Here is a 22798-nt window from a genome sequence, read left to right as displayed (position 1 = left end):
TATGGTGAGCCTCTGGAGCCCTCACAGATACAAGTTGGAATTCTCTCTCTCTCTCTCTCTCTCTCTCTCTCTCTCTCTCTCTCTCGTGTGTGTGTGTGTGTGTGTGTGTGTGTGTGTGTGTGTGTGTGTGTGTGTGTTAGATAACTGTGTTTGGCAGAATTACTTTTGACAGCTGGATGCTAAAAATCATGTTCTGTTTAGAGGAGGAGGGACACACATTGAAGACCTAGGTGCAAGTTCTGGGTCTATAAAACACTCTGTGCTCTGTGATCACCACCCCTTCAACAACTTCATCTCTCATCAGAGGCATTGGCTGAGTCATTCTTGTCTAGCTTGACGGGTTCAGGGAATTCATTGTATAGCTCGACTTCTGTTTCCTGCTTAAGGGTGTTCTGAGCAATTGTCTGAAAAGCCTGCTCCACATTGATGAACTCTTTGGCAATGGTCTTGAAGCAGTGAATATTGTTTGCTCTGTAGCACCAAGCCCATACCCTCTTTGTGGCCACATGTCTTGTCTTTGAGGTCAATTTTGTTTCCCAACACAAAAGGGAAGTTCTTTGGCTCCTAGGTGCTGGCCTGAATAAGAAATTTGTCTCTTTTGCTGTCCAGGGTTTTGAATGTGTTGGAGGCAGTCATATCAAACACCAGAATGCAGCAATCTGTACCTGTGTAGAAGGCCACACCAAGAGACTGGAACCATTCTTGACCAGCTGTATCCCAGATCCACACGGTAACAATTCTGTAATCCACCATCACCCCCTGCTCTTATTGTGGTTTTGTACTGGCTACTAAACTTATTCATATGCTAGTTCATGAGACATGTCTTTCCAGCAACCACAATCTCCCAGGCTGATGCCCTTCAGCAGGACTTTATTCTTAGATGTCATCCTTTAAGTGTAGGGTCCACTGAGGAGGAGGCACAACAGCAAACAGATACAGAAGTCCAACTCAGGTTTCAGGGGGTTCTTCAGAGCTACCCAGCCCCAACCACAATAGCCAATGCCACCCCATCGGGTTTTATCATCAGTAAACCTTTTAATTCCTTTGCATTTAAGAGTATTATCAGTTCAGAGAACCTGATTAGGGTCCTTAAGAGTAATTGTGACAGAAATGACTGTTAATGAGTTCTCCGGAACGGAAGAATTCTAGAATTTAGGAAGGATATTTTTGGACGAGGTATGGGTCTATACACAGACTGTGGGGTGATGTTGTCTGAGGTCCCAGTGAACTCTAGACCATTACAGGATAGAGCACTGAAGGACAAGAATGTTATAAGAATCACTAGATTATCAATGAGACTTAAATGAACCTGAACTTTAGACATGATATCCCTATCTAGGAGAGAAATAGGGCAACAATGTAAGACAAGAAATAGAGTGAAAGGATATTTGTTTATCATATATAAAGTTTTTATAGTTGGGGCTGGGGATTTAGCTCAGTGGTAGAGCGCTTACCTAGGAAGCGCAAGGCCCTGGGTTCGGTCCCCAGCTCCGAAAAAAAAAGAACCAAAAAAAAAAAAAAGCTAAAGTTTTTATAGTTACTCATGAAACTTTTATGGTTAAGGAACAAAATGAGGTCATAATCCAAGGCATCTTTCAATGCACTGGTATGAATATTAAGTAGTTGAATTACAACAAAGTAGGTAAATCTCTGATATAGATTTCATATATTATTGGATGATATTCTTGGTTTTGAGTTAGTTGTACCTAGTGGCCTGCTAGCAGGAGTCAAAAGGTTTTATATGATAGTCTCAAGGGCTCTTAGGTCAGACACAGAGGTGGGAAATGATTGCTTATTAAAGGAAATATACACATCTTCAGATTATTGAGTTTCTTAATATACAGGGGAAGTTTTTAAAACTGATCTGTTAACTTGAATACATTTGGAAAACTTCTTAGGGCAGAGATGTGATTATTATGACACGGTAAATATGTCAGCTTTTGTTTTTAGACTTGAAATCAGAGAGCGATATGAAAGATTAATGTGCTCTGACATTCATTTTCATATATTCTAGGTTTATTAATCATTTTTCCTTCAGTGCCATCAATTAAAACTGTAATTTCATAAGATCACTTGACAAGTAGGTAAGTTCATTTTAATGAAAGTCCATAATCCGACCAATGAAGTAATAAAACAAATGAGACAGAAAAGATAATAAAGAGGCATTTGGCCATTTTCTGTCACAGGCCATTTGGACATTGCTGAGTCCTTGGAAATTTTAGTCATCTCAAAAATCCTTGCTGTAGCAACATGAAGTTTTGGATTGTTTTTCAAGGTGAAGTACATTCAGTTTCAGATATTAGGAAGAACTTGTATGTTTAAGGGAAATGTGAAAGAAATGAAAATCACACCACTGCACAAAAACAGGATGGCTGCTAGAAATGCCACTACCATGGCAATGCCAACCTGCTGAATATGTGGGTAAAAAGGCATATGGAAAGATGGTGGAAAAGCAATCCCTTCATTGTTTATGATGGAGAAATAATTGCACAAGACAGCAAGGAAGACAAAGCTACTGGCAATGATGTTCAGAACCGCTGAAAGGCCAAAGGCATTGTAGGTGACATCCCGCTCTTGTCTTCCTGTGTACACATTTCTAAGAGCAACAACAGTGGCTGCTTTTCCAATCAGGCAGAAAATGCAGGTGATCAACATCAGGTGCTGAGCAACACGAATATCCAAAGGAACGAAGGTGTCATGGTAGCTGTATTGGTAACACATTCTAATATTGCTGAAGTTGTCATGGTGGTAGATGCAGGTTTTCCACACTCCCACAAAGGCCACAGTAGGGTAAGAGATCACAGGTTCCTTCGAGTACCACACTCGCCACTGTGGGAGGCCCATGGAAGTGATGCAAAGAATCCATGCTATGGTGGACAAAGCAAAACCTCCTACCTGGCAACTGGAACCTTTGTTGAACAATATCATGATGACAGTGAACACAACTGCAAAGAAATACAAGACAAAATAAGGACAGGCTCCTCAAGCCTGAGACACTGTCAGTTAGGTGACTAGTAACAGGAAGTAATAAATGTAATAAATGTTTGAGAAAATGAATGTAATAAATGTAATAAATGTTTCTGAAAATTGCTATTGGGAATGTGGCCTGAGCAAATTACAAGAAGATCCTTCTAAGAGAATTTACTATGGCTTGACAATAAATTCTAACAGTTCCATTTCTGATGGTTGGTTCAGATATACAATGAGGCTTGAATACAGATATTCAGCCACGAAGATGATCACCAATTTGTAATATTGGGAAATATCAAGACCAGCATAACCTATGTTTCAAGTTCCAGGCCAGCCAGGGCTTCATAGTGAGACCCTATATAAAATAAATAAACAAACAAAAAAAGTAATATAGCAAAACCAATAAATGATTAATTAATTAACAAAAATAATATAAGATTCTGGAAAACAAATACAGTTCAGTGTACATCACCTTGAAGCAAACCAATTCACTAGAATATTTGTCATATGTCTTAAGAACTTAAGAAAATGTTCACCAGGAAGCAAATCTAAAATGCATAGAAACCAGTACTTGGTTGGAGCTCCGTCTTCCCTCCTGTCTGCACCTACACCTGCAGCAGTGGCATATCAGCACACTGCACCCCACCCCACAGCTCTGCCTGCCTCCCAAGAAGCTGACTCTACAGGTGAGACACATACCCCACCCCAAACATCCACACCTGCTGTGGCCCCAACAAGCCTAGCAGCCCTGGGCTCTGCACTGCCCAGTTGAAGCTCCATCTTCCAGCCTCACCTACACCTGGAACAGTCTTGGATCAGTAAAGTACACCCTATCTCACAGCTCCACCTGCCTCCCAGGTGGCTGGCTCTAACCTGAAACACATGGTTCTGCCTACCTTCCAGGAGGACTGCTCAAACCTGAGGCACACAATTCCAACTGCGTTGCTGGATGGCTGCTCCAACCCAGGATACCTAGGCCAGCCAATACCAGAAACAACAAGAAGGTGAAAGGCAAGTGCAAGAACATAATCAATAGAAACCAATACAATATAGCACAATCAAAACCCAGCTCTCCTACGAGCAGCAAGCCCTGAATATACTAACACACCTGAAGAGTAAGACCGTGACCTTGAATCCCATCTCATGGAGATAACAGAGACCTTAAATGATGATATAAAATAATTCCCTTAAAGAAATACAGGAAAATACAATCAAGCAGGTGAAGGAAATGAATAAAATGTTCCAACACCTAAAAGGGAAATAGAAGCAGTAAAGAAAACACAAATGGGGACAACCGTGGAAGTGGAAAGCCTAAGGAATAGAACAGGAACTACAGGTACAAGCATCACCAAGAAGATACAAGAGATGAAAGAGAAAATCTTAGGTGTAGAAGATACCATAGAAGAAATGGATACATCAATCAAAATAAATGACAACGTGAAAAGTTCCTAACTCCTATCTCCAATCTATAATTAGGTTGAAGACTAAATAGTTAGTCCCACAATTTAAGTTGTTTAACATTTAAGAAGATGGTCTAGGTTTAAAAAGATGTTATTAGGATGAAAATACAAGTTAGGATAGAAAATCATTTAGACATAAAGCTCTAAACTCATCAAGAGAAGAAAGATAATTGAATACTTTATCTAAGCTGCCAAATATAAATGGACTAGATATTGTTAATGTGTATCATACCACATAGTTTTCAATTTTTTGTAATTATTATAATTGTATTCAATTTATATTTGAAAGAAAAAGAGCCTGTTTCTGAACTAAAAGGGAGAATTGTAGAGAGAAAAAATCTAATCATAAAAGAATGGCAAGGGTAACATTTAATGATCCACTCACAACTGAAAAATCAAATGAAAGAACTAGAACTCTAGTCACTTGTCAAACTAACCTCCATCACTACTTGGAAAACTCTCCTAGTAATTCAAACTTTATAGTTCATATTAGACCATTTTATTATAGATGAGAATCTCAAGGAAAAAATTCTACTAAAGTGGATACTTTAGGAATATATTGATCCATAGTTTCCAACTGGAAACTTGACAATTTATGCTATTACATTTTCCACTTGTTTTAAAGGACATTTAATAAAACCTCAAAAATTAAATGAGTCAAATGTGGTGGTGCACTTGAGAGGCAGAGGTCATGGGATCATGGCTTGAGGCCAGCCTGGGATATTGAATATTGAAATATTGTAAGACCTATTTCAAAATAACAACAATGGCAACAACAACAAAGAAAAATGAAGGCTGGCTATACAGCTCAGCTGCTTGACCTTGATATGCAAGACTATATATTTTTATAGCACTGTAAAAACAGTAAATTAATTATTCTTAGTATATTCATAGAATAGAAATTTTGATAGTGTACTCATTTTAAAGTGAATAAACAATGGGCAATATTACCAAAATAAAATACTCATTAATGTAAAAAATATGTTCCTACCTCAAAACATCCAGGAAACTTAGGACACTATGAAAACATCAAACCTAAAACTAATAGGAATAGAAGGTGAAGATTTAAGTTCAAAGGGGCCAGAAAACATCTTCGACAAAATCATAGAAGAAAATTCTCCTAACCTAAAGAAAGAGATGGCAATAAATGTACAAGAAGGTTACAGAACAGCAAACAGATTCGACTAGAAAAGAAAATCCTCTTGCCACATAATAATCAAAACACTAAATATACAGAAGAAAAGTGATTAAAACCTGCAAGGTAAAACTGCCAAGTAACATATAAAGGCAGACCTCCAGAATTACACCTGACTTCTCAACAGAAACTCTAAAAGCCAGAAGATTCTGGACAGATGTCTTGCAGACCCTAAGAGACTGCAGACGCCAGCCCCGACTACTATACTCAGCAAATGTCTCAATCACCATAGATGGAGTAACCAAGATATTCAATGACAAAACCAAATTTTAACAACATATTTCTACTAACCTAGGCCTACAGAGGATGCTAGAAGGAAAACGCCAACACAAGGAGGATAACTACACCCAAGAAAACACAAGTTACTAATCATCTCACAGTAAAACCAAAAGAAGAGAAACATACACACACACAGTAACACCTCCAAAAAACAAAATAACAGGAACTAACAATCATTTGTCATTAATATCTCACAACATCAATAGACTCAAATCACCAATAAAAAGACACAGGCTAACAGACTGGATGCCAAAATAGGATTGATCATTCTGCTGTATACAAGAAACACACTTCAGAAACAAAAATAAACGTTATCTCAGAGTAAAGGGTTGGAACATGATTTTACAAGCAAACAGAACCAAGAAACAAGCTGGAGTAGCCATTCTAATATCTAGTAAAATAGACTTTCAACCAAAAGTTATCAAAAGGGTTGGGGAAAGGACACTTCATACTCAAAGAAAATATCCACCAAGATGACATCTCAATTTTGAACATCTATGCCCCAAATGCAAGGGTACTCACATTTGTAAAAGAAACTTTACTAAAGTTCAAATCACACATTGAACTCCACACAATAACACCAATGGGCAGGTTATCAAACAGAACTAAAAAGAAAAACAATGAAAGTAACAGATATTATGAACCAAATGGATTTAACATGCATCTGCAAAACCTTTCAACCAAAAACAAAAGAATACACCTTCTCAGCACCTTATGGAATCGTCTCCAAAACTGACCATATAATTGGACTCAAAGGAAACCTCAACAGATACAAGAAAATAGAAATAACCCCTTGCATTCTATCACATCACCATACAGCAAGGTGAGCTTCAACAACAGAAACAACAGAAAGCCTACGTACTAATAGAAAGTGAACAACTCTCTACTCCATGATCATATGGTCAGGGAAGAAATAAAGAAAATGAAGACTTTCTAGAATTCAATGAAAATGAAGGCACAACATTCTCAAACTTATGGGACACAATGAAAGCATTGCTAAGAGGAAAATTCAGAGCACAAAGTGCCTTAATAAAGAAATAAGAGAGATCTCAAACTAGCAACTTAACAGCACACCTAAAAGCTCTAGAACAAAAGAAAGTAAATACACCCAAGAGAAGTAGATGGGAGAAAATAGTCAAACTCAGGGCTGAAACCAACCAATGCAATACAAAGAATCAACAAAACCGAGAGCTGGTTCTTCGAGAAAATCAAGAAGATGGGTAACCCTTAGATAAACTAACTAAAAGCCACAGAGACAGTATCCAAACTAACACTATTGGAAATGAAAAGGGAGATGTAACAATAGAAACTGAGGAAATTTTAAAAATCATTAGGTCTTACTTCAAAAGCTGTACTCCACAAAACTGGAAAATCTAAATGAAATGGATGTGTTTCTAGACAGATACCACATACCAAAATTACATCAAGATTGGGTAATCTATCTGAACAGTCCGATAAACCCCTAAAGAAATAGAAGTAATCATTAAAATTCTCCCAAACAACAACAAAAAAAGCCCAAGGCCAGATGGTTTTAGTGAAGAACTCTACCAGACCTTCAAAGAATAATACAAATACTCCTCAAACTATTTGACAATAGAAACAAAAGGAATGCCACCTAATTCATTCTGAGGCCACAGTTACCCTGAAGCCTACACTGCACAAAAATTCAACAACAACAAAAAAAGAGAACTTCAGACAAATTTCTTTCAAACCAAATCCAAGAACAAATCAAAAGCATCATTCACCACAATCAAGTAGGCTTCATCCCAGGGATGCAGGAATGGTTCAATATAAAAAAGAACTCCATCAACATAATCTACTATACAAACAAACTGAAAGAAAAATCACATGATCATTTCATTAGATGCTGAAAAATCCTTCTACGAAATCAAACACCCATTCATGTTAAAATTTTGGAGAGATCAGGGATTCAAAGTACATACATAAAAATAATAAAAGATACATATACAAACCAACAACCAACATCAAATTAAATGGAGAGAAACTTGTAGCAATCCCAGTAAAATCAGAGACAAGACCTTTTCAGTGTAGTACTTGAAGTTCTAGCTAGAACAATAAAACAAAAGGAGATCAAGGGGATACAAGAAAAGGAAGAGTCATGGTGTCATTATCCGTGGATAATATGATAGTATTTATAAACAATCCCCAAAATTCTACCAGATAACTCTTACAGCTGATAAATACCTTCAGCAAAGTGGCTGGATGTGAAGCTAACTCAAAGAAATCAGCAGTTCTCCTTTATACAAATGATAAACAGACTGAGAAATTATGGAATAACATAAATTAACTAAGCAAGTGAAAGATCTGTATAACAAGAACTTCAAGTCTCTGTAGAAAGAAATTGAAGTAGATATCAGAAAATAGAAACATCTTCCATACTCATGGATAGATAAGATTAACAGTGAAAATGGCCAACTTACCAAAAGCAATCTACAGATTGGATGCAATCTCCATCAACATTCCAACACAATTTTTTAACAGACCTTGAAAGAACAATTCTCAACTTCATATGGAAAAGCAAAAAAACTGGGATGCCAAAACCAAGTCTGAACAATAAAAGAACTCCCACAGACATCACAGAGCAATAACGATTTTTTTAAAAATGAATAAAACAGTATGGTATTGGTGTAGAAACAGACAGGTTGATCAATGGAATCATATTGAACTTCCAAAAGTAAACTCACACATCTATGAGCACTTAATTTTTGACAAAGAAGCCAAACCATATGTTTTGGCTATACAAACATCATGATCAAGAAGCAAATTGGAGAGGTTTATTCAACTTACACATCCACAATGCTGTTCATCACCAACAGAAGTCAGGACTGGAACTCAAGCAGGTCAGGAAGCAGGAGCGATGCAGAGGCCATGGAGGAATGCTGCTTACTGGCTTGATTCCCCTGGCTTCCTCAGCTTGCTTTCTTATAGAACTCAGGACTACCAGCACAGGGATAGTACCACCACCAACGGGCTGGGCCCTCCCCACTTGATCCCTAATTGAGAAAATGCCTTACAGTTGGATTTCATGGAGGCATTTCCTCAAGGGAGGCTCCTTTCTCTGTGATAACTCCAGCTTGGGTCAAGTTGACACAGAAAACCAGCCATTACAACTGACCCCTTGTCAACTTGACACACAAATACATTACTATTAAGCCTCAACCCTTACTTTCTTATTTATCCCCAAAATCTAAAGAATTTTAAAAGTCCCATAGTCTACAAATTCTTACATATTAAAATTTCAACCCCTTTAAAATATCCAATCTCTTTTGAAATTCAAAGTCTTTTTACAATTTGAAGTCTCTTAACTGTGGGCTCCACTAAAATATTTTCTTACTTCAAGAGGGAAAACTATCAGGGCACAGTCACAGTCAAAAGCAAAAACAAACTCTAACCATCCAATGTCTAGGATCCACTCACGATCTTCTGGGCTCCTCCAAGGTCTTGGGTCACTTCTCCAACTCTGCCTTTTGTAGCACACAGCTTGTCTTCTAGGCTCCAGCTGCCTGTTCTCCACTGCTTCTGGTATTCTTCATGGTCATCCCATGGTACTGGCATTTCCTCTGCTGCAACTGGACTGAACTTTCACAAATAGTCTCTCATAGGCTCTTTTCATGGTGCCAATCCTCAAATTCCCTGCATAACTCTTTCAGTACTAGGCCTTCAACTGCCACTGAGGGTACACCTTCACCAATGGCCTCTCCTGGCCTCTCCTAGTACCAAGCATCTGCTGCTACCCCTTCATGTTTCAAAACCAGTACCACCTGGGTGACTCTTATACATTACCAAGCCAACATGAGGTACAACCATGGCTGCCTCTGGACACAGCTCTCTGTACTCTCAGGAAACACTTCTCAGATTTCACCTCAGTGATGCTAGTCTCTTCTTAATCACTGCTAACTTCTTAGCTCCAGCTAACCAGCATCAATCATCCCAGGAATGCAAAGGTTTCACTTTAGTAGTTCTGGCATCTTGTTAATCACAGATGATTCTTCAACCCCAGCTAACCAAAACCACAGCATAATCAAAACAGCAATGGCCATGATCTTTAACCTTCCCAATGGTTATACTTCCAGACAGGAGCCTATTATAGCTGTCTTTTGAGAGGCTCTATTCAGCAGCAGACTGAAACAGATGCAGTTACACACAGCCCAACATTGGATGGAAGTCGGGTACATTTATGGGAGAGTTGGGGGAAAGATTGAAGACCCTGGAGGAAAAGGGAACCCTATACGAAGACCAAAAGAGTCAACTAACCTGGACCCCTCAAAGACTCAGCCACCAATCGAATAACATATTCCGACTGCAACAAGGTCCCCAACACTTATGTAGCAGACATGCAGCTCAGTCTCCATGACTGGACTATCTAGCCTCAGTGAGACAATGTGGCAGAGACTTGATGTGTCAGGGTGGGGAGATATTCAGGGGGACCACCCTCTCAGAGGAGAAAGGGAAGGAGAATTTGGGGTAGGAGTCTGTGAAGGAAGGACTGGGAAGGTGAAAAGTATTTGATATATAGATAGGTAGATAGATAGATAGATAGATAGATAGATAGATAGATAGATAGATAGATAGATAGGAAACCAGTAAGCATATTTTTGTGCTATTGTTCTGTCATATTTTTAAATATCTTTTATTTAGATATAGTTGTTTTTCTTCCCTTTTCTTTTCTTTTTTGAATTTTATTTTGCTTTTTGAGACATAGCCTCACTAGTATACAAGGATTTTCTCCAACTCACTAAGTGGCCCAGGTTGTCACATACTCAAGGAAATTCAGGTGCCTCCAAATTCTGAATACTTGGATTATAGGCATGTGCTACTATGCCTGCATTGTGTCAGGTTTTATATTGTTGTTTTATGGCTGTTGTTATTTTTTGAAGTGATGTTGTTAGAACTCAGGGACTTGAGTGTGCTAGATAAATGGTTTGCCTCACCATCTCCAAAAGTGTGTTTTCAGGGTCTTTATTTTCAGGTACTATCTATAATCATGTCCTTGGTGACAAAGAAAGAAAATATGAGAAATGAACTGCTAGATCGGATCCAAGGGAAAACATTTTCCTGAAGTCAATTATCTTCTGCATGAGAACGTAACTCCTGGAAACAAAGATCTAAAGAAGTTTCCATTTTCATTGCTTAAGAAGGAGCACTTAGGGGCTGGAGAAATGGCTCAGCATTTAAGAGCACTTACTACTCTTGCAAATGACCTGGGTGCAGTACCCAGCACCCACATGGTAGTTCATAATTATAACCAGGTCCAGTGGATCTGATGCCTCTTCTGATTCCTTGGGCTCCAGCACACACACACACACACAATATTAAAATATTTTAAAAGCAGCATTTACAGATGGCACTTACTCACTGTTTGGTCCATAGTTTGCATTTCTTATGTGACTGCTATTTGTCTGCTACTAAAAACTGTTTCAGCTTCAGTCAGTGTGGAAAGACGTATCAATGCTTGTTTCAGCTGGGGAGATGGTGGATAGATGAAGCTACATAATGGAGGTGTAATGATGGGAAATATTCTCAAAGCATACTGTGATGGTTTGTATATGCTTGGCCCAGGGAGTGGCACTATTAGAAGGTGTGGCCTTGTTGGAGTAGGTATGTCACTGTGGGTATGGGCTTTAAGACCCTCTTCCTAGCTGCCTGGAAGTCAGTGTCTAGCAGCTTTCAGATGAAGATACAGAACTCTCAGCTCCTCCTGCACCATGCCTGCCTAGATGCTGCCATGCTTCCACCTTAATGATAATGGACTGAACCTCTGAACCTGTAAGCCAGCCCCAATTAAATGTCTTTTATAAAGACTTGCCTTATCATGGTGTTTGTTCACAGTAATAAAACCCTAACTAAGACAGATCCTTTTCCTAGCTCAACCAAAAGGAGAAGTCTAAATGTGAGAAACAGGGAGAGGGGATGCCACCATGTGTCTGAGACCTGCTCTGGATGGTGAGGTCAAAATGTAGCCTAGCCTTAGAGGCTGCTGAATGGCAGGTGTAGGTTCAGGTGAATGAAGGACAAGTGAGAGAAGATATCCAATTTAGTCTGTGAAGATTACTGAGTTCTGGAAGTTCTAGTGGCAGTATCCTAGACAGAGGCACAGAGTGAAAGAATGTGGCAAGCTGGTTCCTGAAATCACATTTAATCTCCAAAACAATCTGCCAAGGACCATATTAACTATTATCATTATTTTTGAACAGATAATCCTGACCAAATTAGTTTTTGGCAACGGAGATTGAAGTTATGGTGTCACACATACTAGGTAAGCAGTAAACTACTGCACTATATTGCTAGCCCTGTAAAAATTTATATTTTGAGACAGAGTGTTGAAAGGTGTCCAAAGTCGTTCAGGAAGACATTTTTTGAGATGGGGTCTCTCTGTGTAGTTCCGGCTGTCCTGGAACTCTCTATGTAGACCAAGCTTGACTTCCAAGTGCTGTGATTAATGGCATGTGCCACAGCCTTCAGCTTAATGAAAACATTCTCTTTGATATAGTTTGTTTGATCTGAGTTATGACTTTAATATGCTGGATTTAAACTCACTATGTACCCCAGACTGTACCTAAACTTGTGTGACTGGCCTCAAATCCAGTGTGGAGAGAGACTGGACTTGAAATGGTGTTCCTCATGCTTTGGCCCCCACCCTGGGTACCATGTTGCATTTATATGAATAGTATTTAGAAGACAATGAATACTTGCTTGCATTAAATTCCTGGGATGCCTTTGCGGTTGAAGGGTGGATGAAATGAAGGAGTACACATTTTATCCCTAGTCTAAAAGCTCCCACCAGAGAAGCCATTTTGTGTTTAATTGACATCAACAGATTCAACAAACTAGCTCTTTGTTCTAGGACTATCTCTACTGCCAAAAGTCTAAAAGAATCAAAAGTTCTATTAAATGGCCACTTAAGTGGGTAAGAGAAATAAGGGAGTTCAGGTAGACCATAGAAACAGAAGAGACACTACCTTGCACTCTGCACAGTGTGTGTGTGTGTGTGTGTGTGTGTGTGTGTGTGTGTGTGTGTGTGTGTGTGTTTTGCAGGCTGTGTAGCTCTGGAAAAGAACAAGGAAGGCTACTAAGGACATCACAAAAACATAAGAATAGTCTTGGATGGTTTTTAATGTGTTTAAAACAACCTTTTATAGGAAGAGGTCTTTTCCAAATCATGAGGATACTCAAGTTGCCCAGGTATCTTGGTTGTGCAGCAGAAAATCACCTCTAGGAGGCAGAAGTGGAGTCAAAGAAGGTAGCCACAGGACTGATCTACCCATCATGATGAGAACTGTCCACAACACATACACACATATGCACACACGCCCATATACACACACAGAGAACACCACACACCAAAACATTACTTACAAACAGGTGTTTATTTACATATAGGCACACAGACACTCTCACACATCAAAACATGTAAACATAGACACAGGTGCATAGGCACATGGTATGACAATGAGGATAGCTTCTCTACAAGGTGTCAATATTACAAAATTACGCTATCTCATGTGCTGCTTGATGTACATTGAGAACATACATGTCTTACCAGACTTGTAAGTATGCCTGCATAAATCAAAAGGTCTGGCACCTGCAGCTTTTCATAAAGACAGGCCTGTGAGTGGAAGTGGGAATCACAGATGAGAATGAGACTTCAGGCCACATTTCCTGACCTTTTGCTACAATTCAGATAGGGAACATAAGACACAGAATGTAACAACAAAGGAAGGCAGGAATGTCACAGAAAGACAGACAAAGAGACAGAGGAGAGACAGAGAATGGTGCTAATGCATGATGGTATCATTGCCATACTACATATCACTAACCTGGATGAAAGTCCACACTCAAAATTCAAAGCATGTCTCTACAGAGTTTGTTCTGTCTTTCATATTACTGTGATGTTGAGAAAAAATTCATTAATTTGAACCATCATAACTCAAAGCTTCAGTGTTGCTCAGATTTCCACAGGTGTGGCCAAAATACTTGAGAAAAAACTTAGAAAGGAATTATTTAGTTTGGGTCAGATTTCAGAGATTTAAGTCCATTGTCCTTGGCTTTATGGATTCCGTGAGGACTGAAGCCAGACATCTCTGTGGTAAGAGCCTTTGACCAATGCTATTCACCTCATAGAGTACAGGAGTCAGAGACAGAAGGGACCAGGCATAAGGTAAAATCTTCAAAGGCGTGCATGCTGGTACCTACTGTGAGCTATGTCCTGTCAAGAACCTCACACAACAATGCCACCATATAGAGACCAAATATTTAACACATGAGCCTTGTAGCAGAAATATCACATGAGAACTATAACATTATCTCAGAAGAACAAACACTGTGTGATTGCCCTAAGGGGATCCCTGGGGTGCTCAATTCCTCAGAGGCAGAAAGTAGAATGGTGGTTACTAGTAGCTAGGGAAGTCAGAAATGGGAGATGACATTCAATGAGGACAGCATTTCTGTTAGGAAAGATGAACAGTGGTGGCTGCTCCATGGCACTATGAATATATTTATAGCCACAGATCTGTACACATAGACATGTCAGTGACAAATTGTGGTATGTATATTTAGCCACATTAGTATATATAACAAAGATGGGTGGAGCTTCTACTAACCAGCAATGCTGTCTTCAAGTGAACCAGTGACCAGCTATGTGGCAAAACAAACAGCTATCTGGGCCAGCAGAGATGATGAGGACACAGCTCTCCTAATATGTCCTTTGATGCTTGTTGCTGGCGACACAGTCGGCCTGATTTGTAGTTCTGAGAATTCTATGATGTCATCAAATTCCAACCCTTTTGAACCCCTGTTTTCAGACATTAATGTGTGAATATCATGATACTGCCTTTGCTTTCTTTTGTCACTTACTTTCCCCCCTCTTTTGCAGGGTGGGCTGTATATACTAGTGGTCCTTCCTGCTCATGGACAAGACCCATTTGAGTTATTCAGACATGTCTGACATCACCTTCTTTATTCCTTCCCTTTGAGGCATAGTTTCTCACCCTTGTCATTGAAAGCAGTGACAACTTAGAAGAGTCATTGCCATATTTAGATTCAAGTGCTAGCAGAGATGACCTCAACACACTAGGAAAGATCCTGGTAAATTCATCAAGACGTGCACAAAGTCCCAGGTATATGGAATGAGGTTATAGTTGGGACAAAATGAAAAAGCTAAAATATCTCAATGAATCATGTGTAGTTACTATTGTATATTCCCACATACTACACAGTCAAACCACATAATGTCGAATTATATCAAAAGAAACTTCTCCAAACTGCTTGAAATGGAATTCAGAAATGCTTAATATAAAGTGGAATTCAGAAATATATCATTTGTCTAATCCTGTATCTATTTGAAAAAAGAGAAAGAGATGGAAGCTGAAAATTATTTCAGAGAAGGAAAGAAAGGATTGGTAGCAATATAGTGTTTTCTGTATCTTTTCCCTTGTGTTTAAGACAGTTTCACTATGCAGCTCATGTTCAATTTGAACTTCTGATTCTCTAACCTCTGACCCCAGAGATGTGGGATTTCTGGCCTGTGCCACTATGTACTTCCTAAACACCCATAGATATCTAGTATAATGACTATACCTGACAGTATCATTGAAAAATGTTTTTTGTTTCTTTAATGTTTTGTAATAGGTCAATCTATATTTCTGTGCTAATGGTTGCCTTTTGAAACAGAAAAACAACACTGATATGAATTTTCCTCCAATATGTAGACTATTATGTGATGGTTCAGATAGCCACAGACACCCCAGACAGATTCCCCTGAAAATAAGAAGGACAACTATACGAAGAACTTAGGCAGAGTGTCTTTACGAGGCCTGGGTTTCAAACACATTAGCATGTCTCTCATATCAAAATGACACATCTCTAATTGTGATGATATGTGTAGTAGGTCAGCAAGACTGAGTCACTTTCTCAGGCCACACAACTGTGAAGTGAAAGGTTCCTGGCACCAGGCTAGTTTCTCAGGGTTTGAATGCTTTTGCAATTAGTCGTGTGATTTGCTTCAGCCAATAGAAAGTTGCCAGGTATGAAATGTCCAAATCTATGACAAGTATCTTTATAATTGGGCTTGTGCTTTGTTTTATCTGCTAAGAACATGCCTAATTCATACAATTGTTTCTGACAACAAGATGAGGCCACATGGCATAGAATACAGCCTGTACCAGCTGCTGTACCTAGGAACTGCACGCTGCTGAGAATTTATAATTGTTACACATCACAGATTTAAACAATTACCCAATACAATCTGTGCTCCCTCACCATTATTGGACTGCAAATTATAAATTTATGATCAATAGCAGAAATTGCTTAAATAATTTAAGTCTCTCCCTTAGTGAAGTTCTTCCTCTCCCTCCTGCTCTTCTTTCCTTTTTCCCCTTTCTTCCTCTTCCTCTCTTCATCCCCATCTTTTACCCCAACCTCTTCTTTTCCTATTCTGCATCTTGTTATATGGCCCAGACTGGTTCTGAACTCTTATCAATGCTCTTCTAGTATTTCAGATGTGTGCTTACATGCCTGGTTTAGGTTTTCCTCTTGGTGAAAAAAGAATAGGAGGTAAATAGTTTGGTTGGCTTTTGGACAGTCAGCTTCACCTTTTGTAATGTGATCCATGCTCATAGGAAGGACTGACCACATGGAAGGAAGAGGAGGCTGTGTTGGCAGAGCAAGGACTTTGTGAGGTAAAAGTAGATTCATTTAACAGGAATCAACACTTTTGTAAAGATTTTTATCCAACCAGGATTGGTAGGCTGTCAACAGGCCATTTGTGTTCTCCAATCTTGAACCTTGTCAGCCTTGACTCAACTGTTTTGAGGGAGGTATCATCTTCAACTGAGCCTCTAGCACCAACTTTGGCTCCTCTGGCTCAAGGAGGAGACAACATGAGCCTATGTACCTACACATGAATGTAATTGTGTGTGTATATTTTGGGAAGACTGCGGTTACTGATGTAAAAGGGAACTCTCTGCAACCATGGCAAACTCAGGAGAGAACAAGACATAAACGGTCTCTTGTTAGACTACTGTAGTGAGATATAAAATTCAGGGCTTCTGGGGACTTCCTCACTGTTTTCAATGTATTTGGTTACAGAACCATCATTTTTGAGGAACTACACAAAGTCTATACACATTTAAAAGTAGGTCATAACCAAGCCATTGGTGCTTGAACTTTTCATGCACTTCCTTGAACATATATATTCTTTTTGGCAAAGTATCTCATAAAATTCTCTGTCCACTTTTTAATTTGAGCTGTTTGTTTTCCTAATTGGGTTTTGGGAGTTCTTTATATATCCAAGAAACAAAACCTTTATTAGACATATGCAACCATGAAGAAAGCATGCTAGTGTATGTCTGTGATCCCAGCTCTCAGGAGATGGGAGCAGGAAGCTCAGGTCAAAGCAAGTTTAGCTACACAGGAAGATTTATGTGAAGCTAAGCTACATGAAACCCTTCTTATTAAAATAAGCAAACAAATCAAAAACATGGCTTTCACATGTATTTCCCCCAGTTTCTGTTTTGTCAACTGGAAATTAATAGGATGCCAATGTTTTCCTAGTGAGTAAGACTATATTTACCATTGTCCATTTTAATTGATTAGAATGGCGTAGAACTTTGAAATTCTGTTTCAAATGTAGTTGTTAGTCAGTCCCCAGGAACACTGACAAACTAGTGTGCTAACTTGTTTCTATGTCAGCTTGACACAAGCTAGGATCATCTGAGAAAAGGAAACTTCAACTAAGAAAATACCTCCATTTGATTGGCCTATAGGCAAGCCTGGTAATGATTTTATTGGTTAATGATTGATGTGGAAGGGTCTAGCCCATGGAGGAGGGGTGATGCTGCCCCTGGGCTGGTGGCCCTGAATTGAGTAAGAAAGCAGGCTAAGAACAACATGAGGAGAAGCAAGCCAGTAAACAACACTTCTTCATGGGGACTGCGTTAGTTTCTGCCTCCAGGGTCCTTCCTTGAGTTTCTGCCCTGATTTCCCTAAATGAAGTTATAAGATAAAATAACATGCCCCCAAGTTGCTTTTGGTTGTAGTGTTTTATCACAATAATAGAAAGTAACCAATACATACAAGAAGGAGGCCTTACATGTACTTGTGTGATATGGTAATAGCAGGGAGGTAAAATCCACCAACTAAAGGATCACATATAAAAATGTTTCAAGGAAGGCAACCTCAAAATATTCCATTTGATTCAGGAAACCAAGAATTAGCAAGAACATTATTAATAACTAAACACACTTTTCCTTTGTTTTGTTTTGAGATAGGATCCCAGAGTATAGCACTGACTGACTGGCCAAGAACTTACTGTGTAGACCAAGCTAGCCTCAGAACTCAGAACTCAGGGAGATCTACCTCATCGCTTCCCAAATATTAGGATTAAAGGCATTCACCACCAGAACTGGCATGGACACACTTTAACCAAGTATGTTACTTGGCTGGAAAATATTGTTTAGCCTGTGACAAAGGAAAAAAACTTTATTTTGCATGTGTTTTAACATGCAGAGTAGCTATTTAACAATTGTAATTGAATGCACTTAACACATTGGTTGTCTGTTTCACAGTTGGCTTTTAACCACTATAAAATCATTCATGTTTCTCACACATTAATAAGTTACCATCATCACTGATTTTTTTCTCAGTCGGAGAACAACTTGATTGACACAATGAATGCTCACACAGTTGAATAAACAAGGACAAAACAGCTCATGCCTGGCTAAACACAAGGGTCTAGCCAGTGTTAGATACTTTGTAAGATCTTCTTTCTTCCACGTTTTTTCTACCCTTTGAACCCCCTAGCACTAAAGAAGAAAGAAAAAAGATAGAAAGGAAAAGGGTGAGGTTATCATTAGACTACTTACTGCTTATTAGGGACATTGAGTTCCTTGGGGCAAGTTTAATGTTCGCCATCTTGATATCTAATTTTTTTCTTCTTTCTTCTTTTTACATTATTTAAGAAAATTGTGACCAACAACAACCCACAGCAACCAAACAACAACCCATCCTACCTCTCAGGGCCCTAGCATTTATGTATTCTAAAAAGTTCCCAGAATTACAAGCATCACACAATCACAGAAATGATCTGCAGCTGGCAAAATCACACCCCTACTAGAGCACAAGACAAATCAGAGTCAGCTCCTGTGGACAGTTAAGCAACCCCTTATCCCACACCTGGGATTAAAATAAAACATATTTTTATACTAGTATTGGGTTCTTTAAAGAAACCAAAATTCTTACTACACAAGGGTCTCTCCTCTTCTGCACCTTAGGGATGCGTTGTGTATCTACACATAGGAAGAATGACAGTCCTACCTTAGCAAAAGACTGCTCATGTGTTGTACAGTTGGTCCATTCCTCATCCATCCTAGGGATCATGCCAATCAGCAGAGCGCAGGGCTCATATCCTGGGTAGTCACGTGTAATAAGAAACACTGCTGAGCAGTCCAACAGAAACACAAAGTTAAACTACCACACATTGACAGGATGTTGTCACCTTTCTAGTATTTTCTAGTAACTTGAGATGGTATCTCTCTAGGAAATTAACACATAGGCTAGAGTTTTCTCTTGTGCTCCCAGATATAGAGCCACTTACCTTTGAGGACCAGCCTTGCCTCTTTATTCCTTTTACCCACATTTTTGATCCACATGAAATGCATAATCATTCCAGATTGTAATCTAAACAAATGCACTATTTCTGATTGTCCCAAAGAATTCCTGTACACAGTCTACCTGAGTTGCCTCAGGATTAAAATTACTTTTTAAAAGTTTTAAGTGTTATTTGTCTTTACTTCATCTGTGTAAAGGTTTTGCCTACATCTTATGTGCCTTATGAATGCCTGGTGCCTGCTGATATCAGAAAGAGGTTTTGAATCCTATCCTAGTCAGTGTTTTATTGCTGTGAAGAGACACCATGAACAAGGCAACTCTAAATATTTAATTGGGACTTGCTTACAGTTCTGGAGATTTAGTCCATTATCATCATGGAGGAAAGCATGGTACCATGCAGGAAGACATTGTGCTGGAGAAGTAATTGAGAGCTAATGTGTTGAGGTGAGACAGAGCAGATGTCCCTCCATCTTGTATTCTGGAAGAGGCCATTTCAACTTTAACTGGAATTTCATCTTCTTGATGGAGAATACCATGGAAAACTACCCAGCTCTACTCAAAAAACCAAAGATCAGAGTGCCCTAGTTATCTTAGTTTATGTTAAAACTGCCTGTTTGTATGGAACCCCTTCCATAAAAATAACTGCTTATCTAAGCTTCTGTTAAAATGACTTGCTTCAAAATTTCTTCAAAGCCCCACATAGGTGCCAAACAAGTTGTCAGATTATGTTTTCTTCTTTTAAAAATCCAGTGATCTGCACACTCATGGCTATACCCAGAGAGATCTGAGTAAGCATGCTTGGTCTATCTTTCCTCATGGTGCCCTCCATGTTGCTATTGAGGCATGATAGGAAGACAGGAACTATTATTATAGGAACATGAGAATGGAGAGCCATCCCTAACCCAAGAATCTAGTTGAAGCCATTGCTATCAGGGAAGCAAGAATTCCAGCACAATTAACAACTGCTTCAGACCTTTCTCCTTTCCCAGATACATATCTGCAGTTTTCTAGGAATCTCGCCACAGACCTCATTTATAGGCAAACTCCATGTGTTCAAACCCCTCAAGAACACTGATGGCTCCCTGCTTTACCTTAGCAAGCAATCATACTATCCAAGGCAGGTCCAACAGCACCCTATATCTTATATTGCGTGCGTATGCACACACACACACACACACACACACACACACACACACACACACACACAGAGAGAGAGAGAAAGAGAGAGAGAGAGAGAACACAAACCAATAATATTAATAATCATCATCACCATCACCATCACCATCAACAACAACAACAACAACAACAACAACTACCTGGTCAGGAATTTCAGGTGCTTGGCACTTGAGGCAACTAGTCCACTCTATTGAAAAAATAAATTTTTCATTTGCAAGTACACATCAATTGATAATAGCTTCATGGTTAGGGATAAGAACTTCTTCCCCCTCTCAACACTGAGACCCCATCTAGCTTGGACCTCTGTAGGTCTTGTAATGGCTAGATACTATTGCAATGCAGAACATAAGGGTTTCTACTATTCACCTTCTATATATCACTGAGTCTTGTCAGTTGAAGCAATCTACCTTGGAAGGGAGGTTTTTATTATTAATGGTCCTTCAAACTATCTTCCCCATGAGGTGGAATGAAGAAAAAGACAACTCACTTTGTAGAAGGTGGAGATGCTGGCAACAGGGAAGACCAGATAAACAGGCTTACTAGATGAATGAACTAAGGTATTGCCCGTGGTATTTTTATAATCTGGTCAATTAATAAACAGTCACAGCTTGGCAAAAAAAAGAAATCTAGAAATATCTCATGAGGTCATATAAGGAAGTGATTCACTTCCTTATATGATTCAATATAAACAAAGGAAAAAGCAAAAGTCAAACAAAAATAAAGTAAAATATACCTTCATGACATGAAAGCCAGTTTGATATTTCTCTTAACTTTAGATATAAAAATATTAGAGGAAAGAGTCAAGCTTTTACCTTGTTTGTCTGTATGAATTTGATAGTGGAATAACGAACTGGTCATAGAAGATAAACCCAAACTTTAAAAAGCTTCTCAGCTAATTAGAAGAAAACACATTGGAAAGTGACTTTTGGGGATCCCAGTGTGATCACTGATGGAAACAGGGGCCACCAGAGAATCAAACTATCAGGAAGTTTTAGAATCCACGAGGCTTAAGTACAAATCTGATTAGAAAATTTAAACAGGAAGTGTGCTTTCCCTTCCTGGAGCAATGTGTTTATGTATCAAACCCAAGTAGCACTAAAAGTACTAGTATCATGTTGTACCTGATATACTATAGCTAGTTAAAATGCCAGCACTTAGGAAATGCTCTTTCTCAAAGTGTTCAGCTGGAGTTTGTTAACTGACAGGACAATTAAAACAAGTTGTTGAGCAAGTCAAAATAGAACTGCAAGCATGAGAGGAACAAGGCACATCATAGGAGAGCACAGACATGCAAAGGTATTGTCAATTATGAGCTAGGAGGCAGACCTAGAAAATTATGTGTAAATGGATTGAAGAAAAACTTTTGGGGGCTGGGGGTATTGTGAAACAAATTAATCTGAACTGAACCATTCCATTTTGACTCAGGAAGCATCTGGGCATTGTAATGCATACTTTTGGCCCCAGTATTTAGGAGGCAGAGGCAGGCAGATTTCTGTGAATTTGAGACCCACTTCTTCTGTAACAGCAAATTTCAGGACAACCAGGGCTACATAGGGAGATTCTGTCAAAATAACAATGACCCTGAAATGGATATATATATATATATATATATATATATATATATATATATATATATATATATATATATATATATCCTAAAATGAGGAAAGGAGACTATAATATCCCTTTGAGCTCCTTTCCTGAGTAGACACCCATACTGCAGTGACTTTTTTGGTGAAACACTTTGTATTGTCCCCGCTCCTATAAGTAACTCGTTACCCATACTACTGTAAGTAACCACAATAAACACATTAACTTACCTACTTGGGTTGATTTCCTAGGTAGAATCATTTCTTTGTTCTCTTGCTGATGCCCTGTGAAGGGTCATACTGAGAAAGTGTGGTCTGAGCAAACTAAGGGCAATATTTACTGGCAGGTAGATAATCAACACACCCTCTAAAACTGACCACAAATATTTAGAAAACAGTATGGTCACCACAGCACTATTTTTCATACTGAAAACGAGAGACCACTTTAGGTCTGACAGTTGCATAATTTATGCTCTAACCATTCCACAGAGATATATGCCAAC

At 38.9% G+C, this 22798-nt stretch overlaps 1 protein-coding gene and 1 pseudogene across 1 annotated transcript; both read right to left on the bottom strand.

The window, feature by feature from the left end:
* Window positions 1–290: 290 nt before the first annotated feature.
* Window positions 291–887, bottom strand: LOC147998181 (ras-related protein Rab-7a pseudogene; annotated as a pseudogene).
* A 1096-nt stretch (window positions 888–1983) lies between these two features.
* On the bottom strand, window positions 1984–22274 carry Cldn34a (claudin 34A). The gene is given in 2 exon segments (NM_001109366.2): window positions 1984–2945; window positions 19237–22274. A coding segment is annotated over 1 exon segment (636 nt). The 5' UTR covers window positions 2929–2945; window positions 19237–22274; the 3' UTR covers window positions 1984–2292.
* Window positions 22275–22798: the final 524 nt, after the last annotated feature.

This window comes from Rattus norvegicus, chromosome X (genome assembly GCF_021556685.1).
Source record: "Rattus norvegicus strain SHRSP/BbbUtx chromosome X, alternate assembly SHRSP_T2T, whole genome shotgun sequence".
Lineage (NCBI taxonomy): Eukaryota > Metazoa > Chordata > Mammalia > Rodentia > Muridae > Rattus > Rattus norvegicus.
The sequence above is the reverse complement of the archived record's forward strand: the minus strand, read 5'-3'. Positions and strand labels throughout refer to the sequence as shown.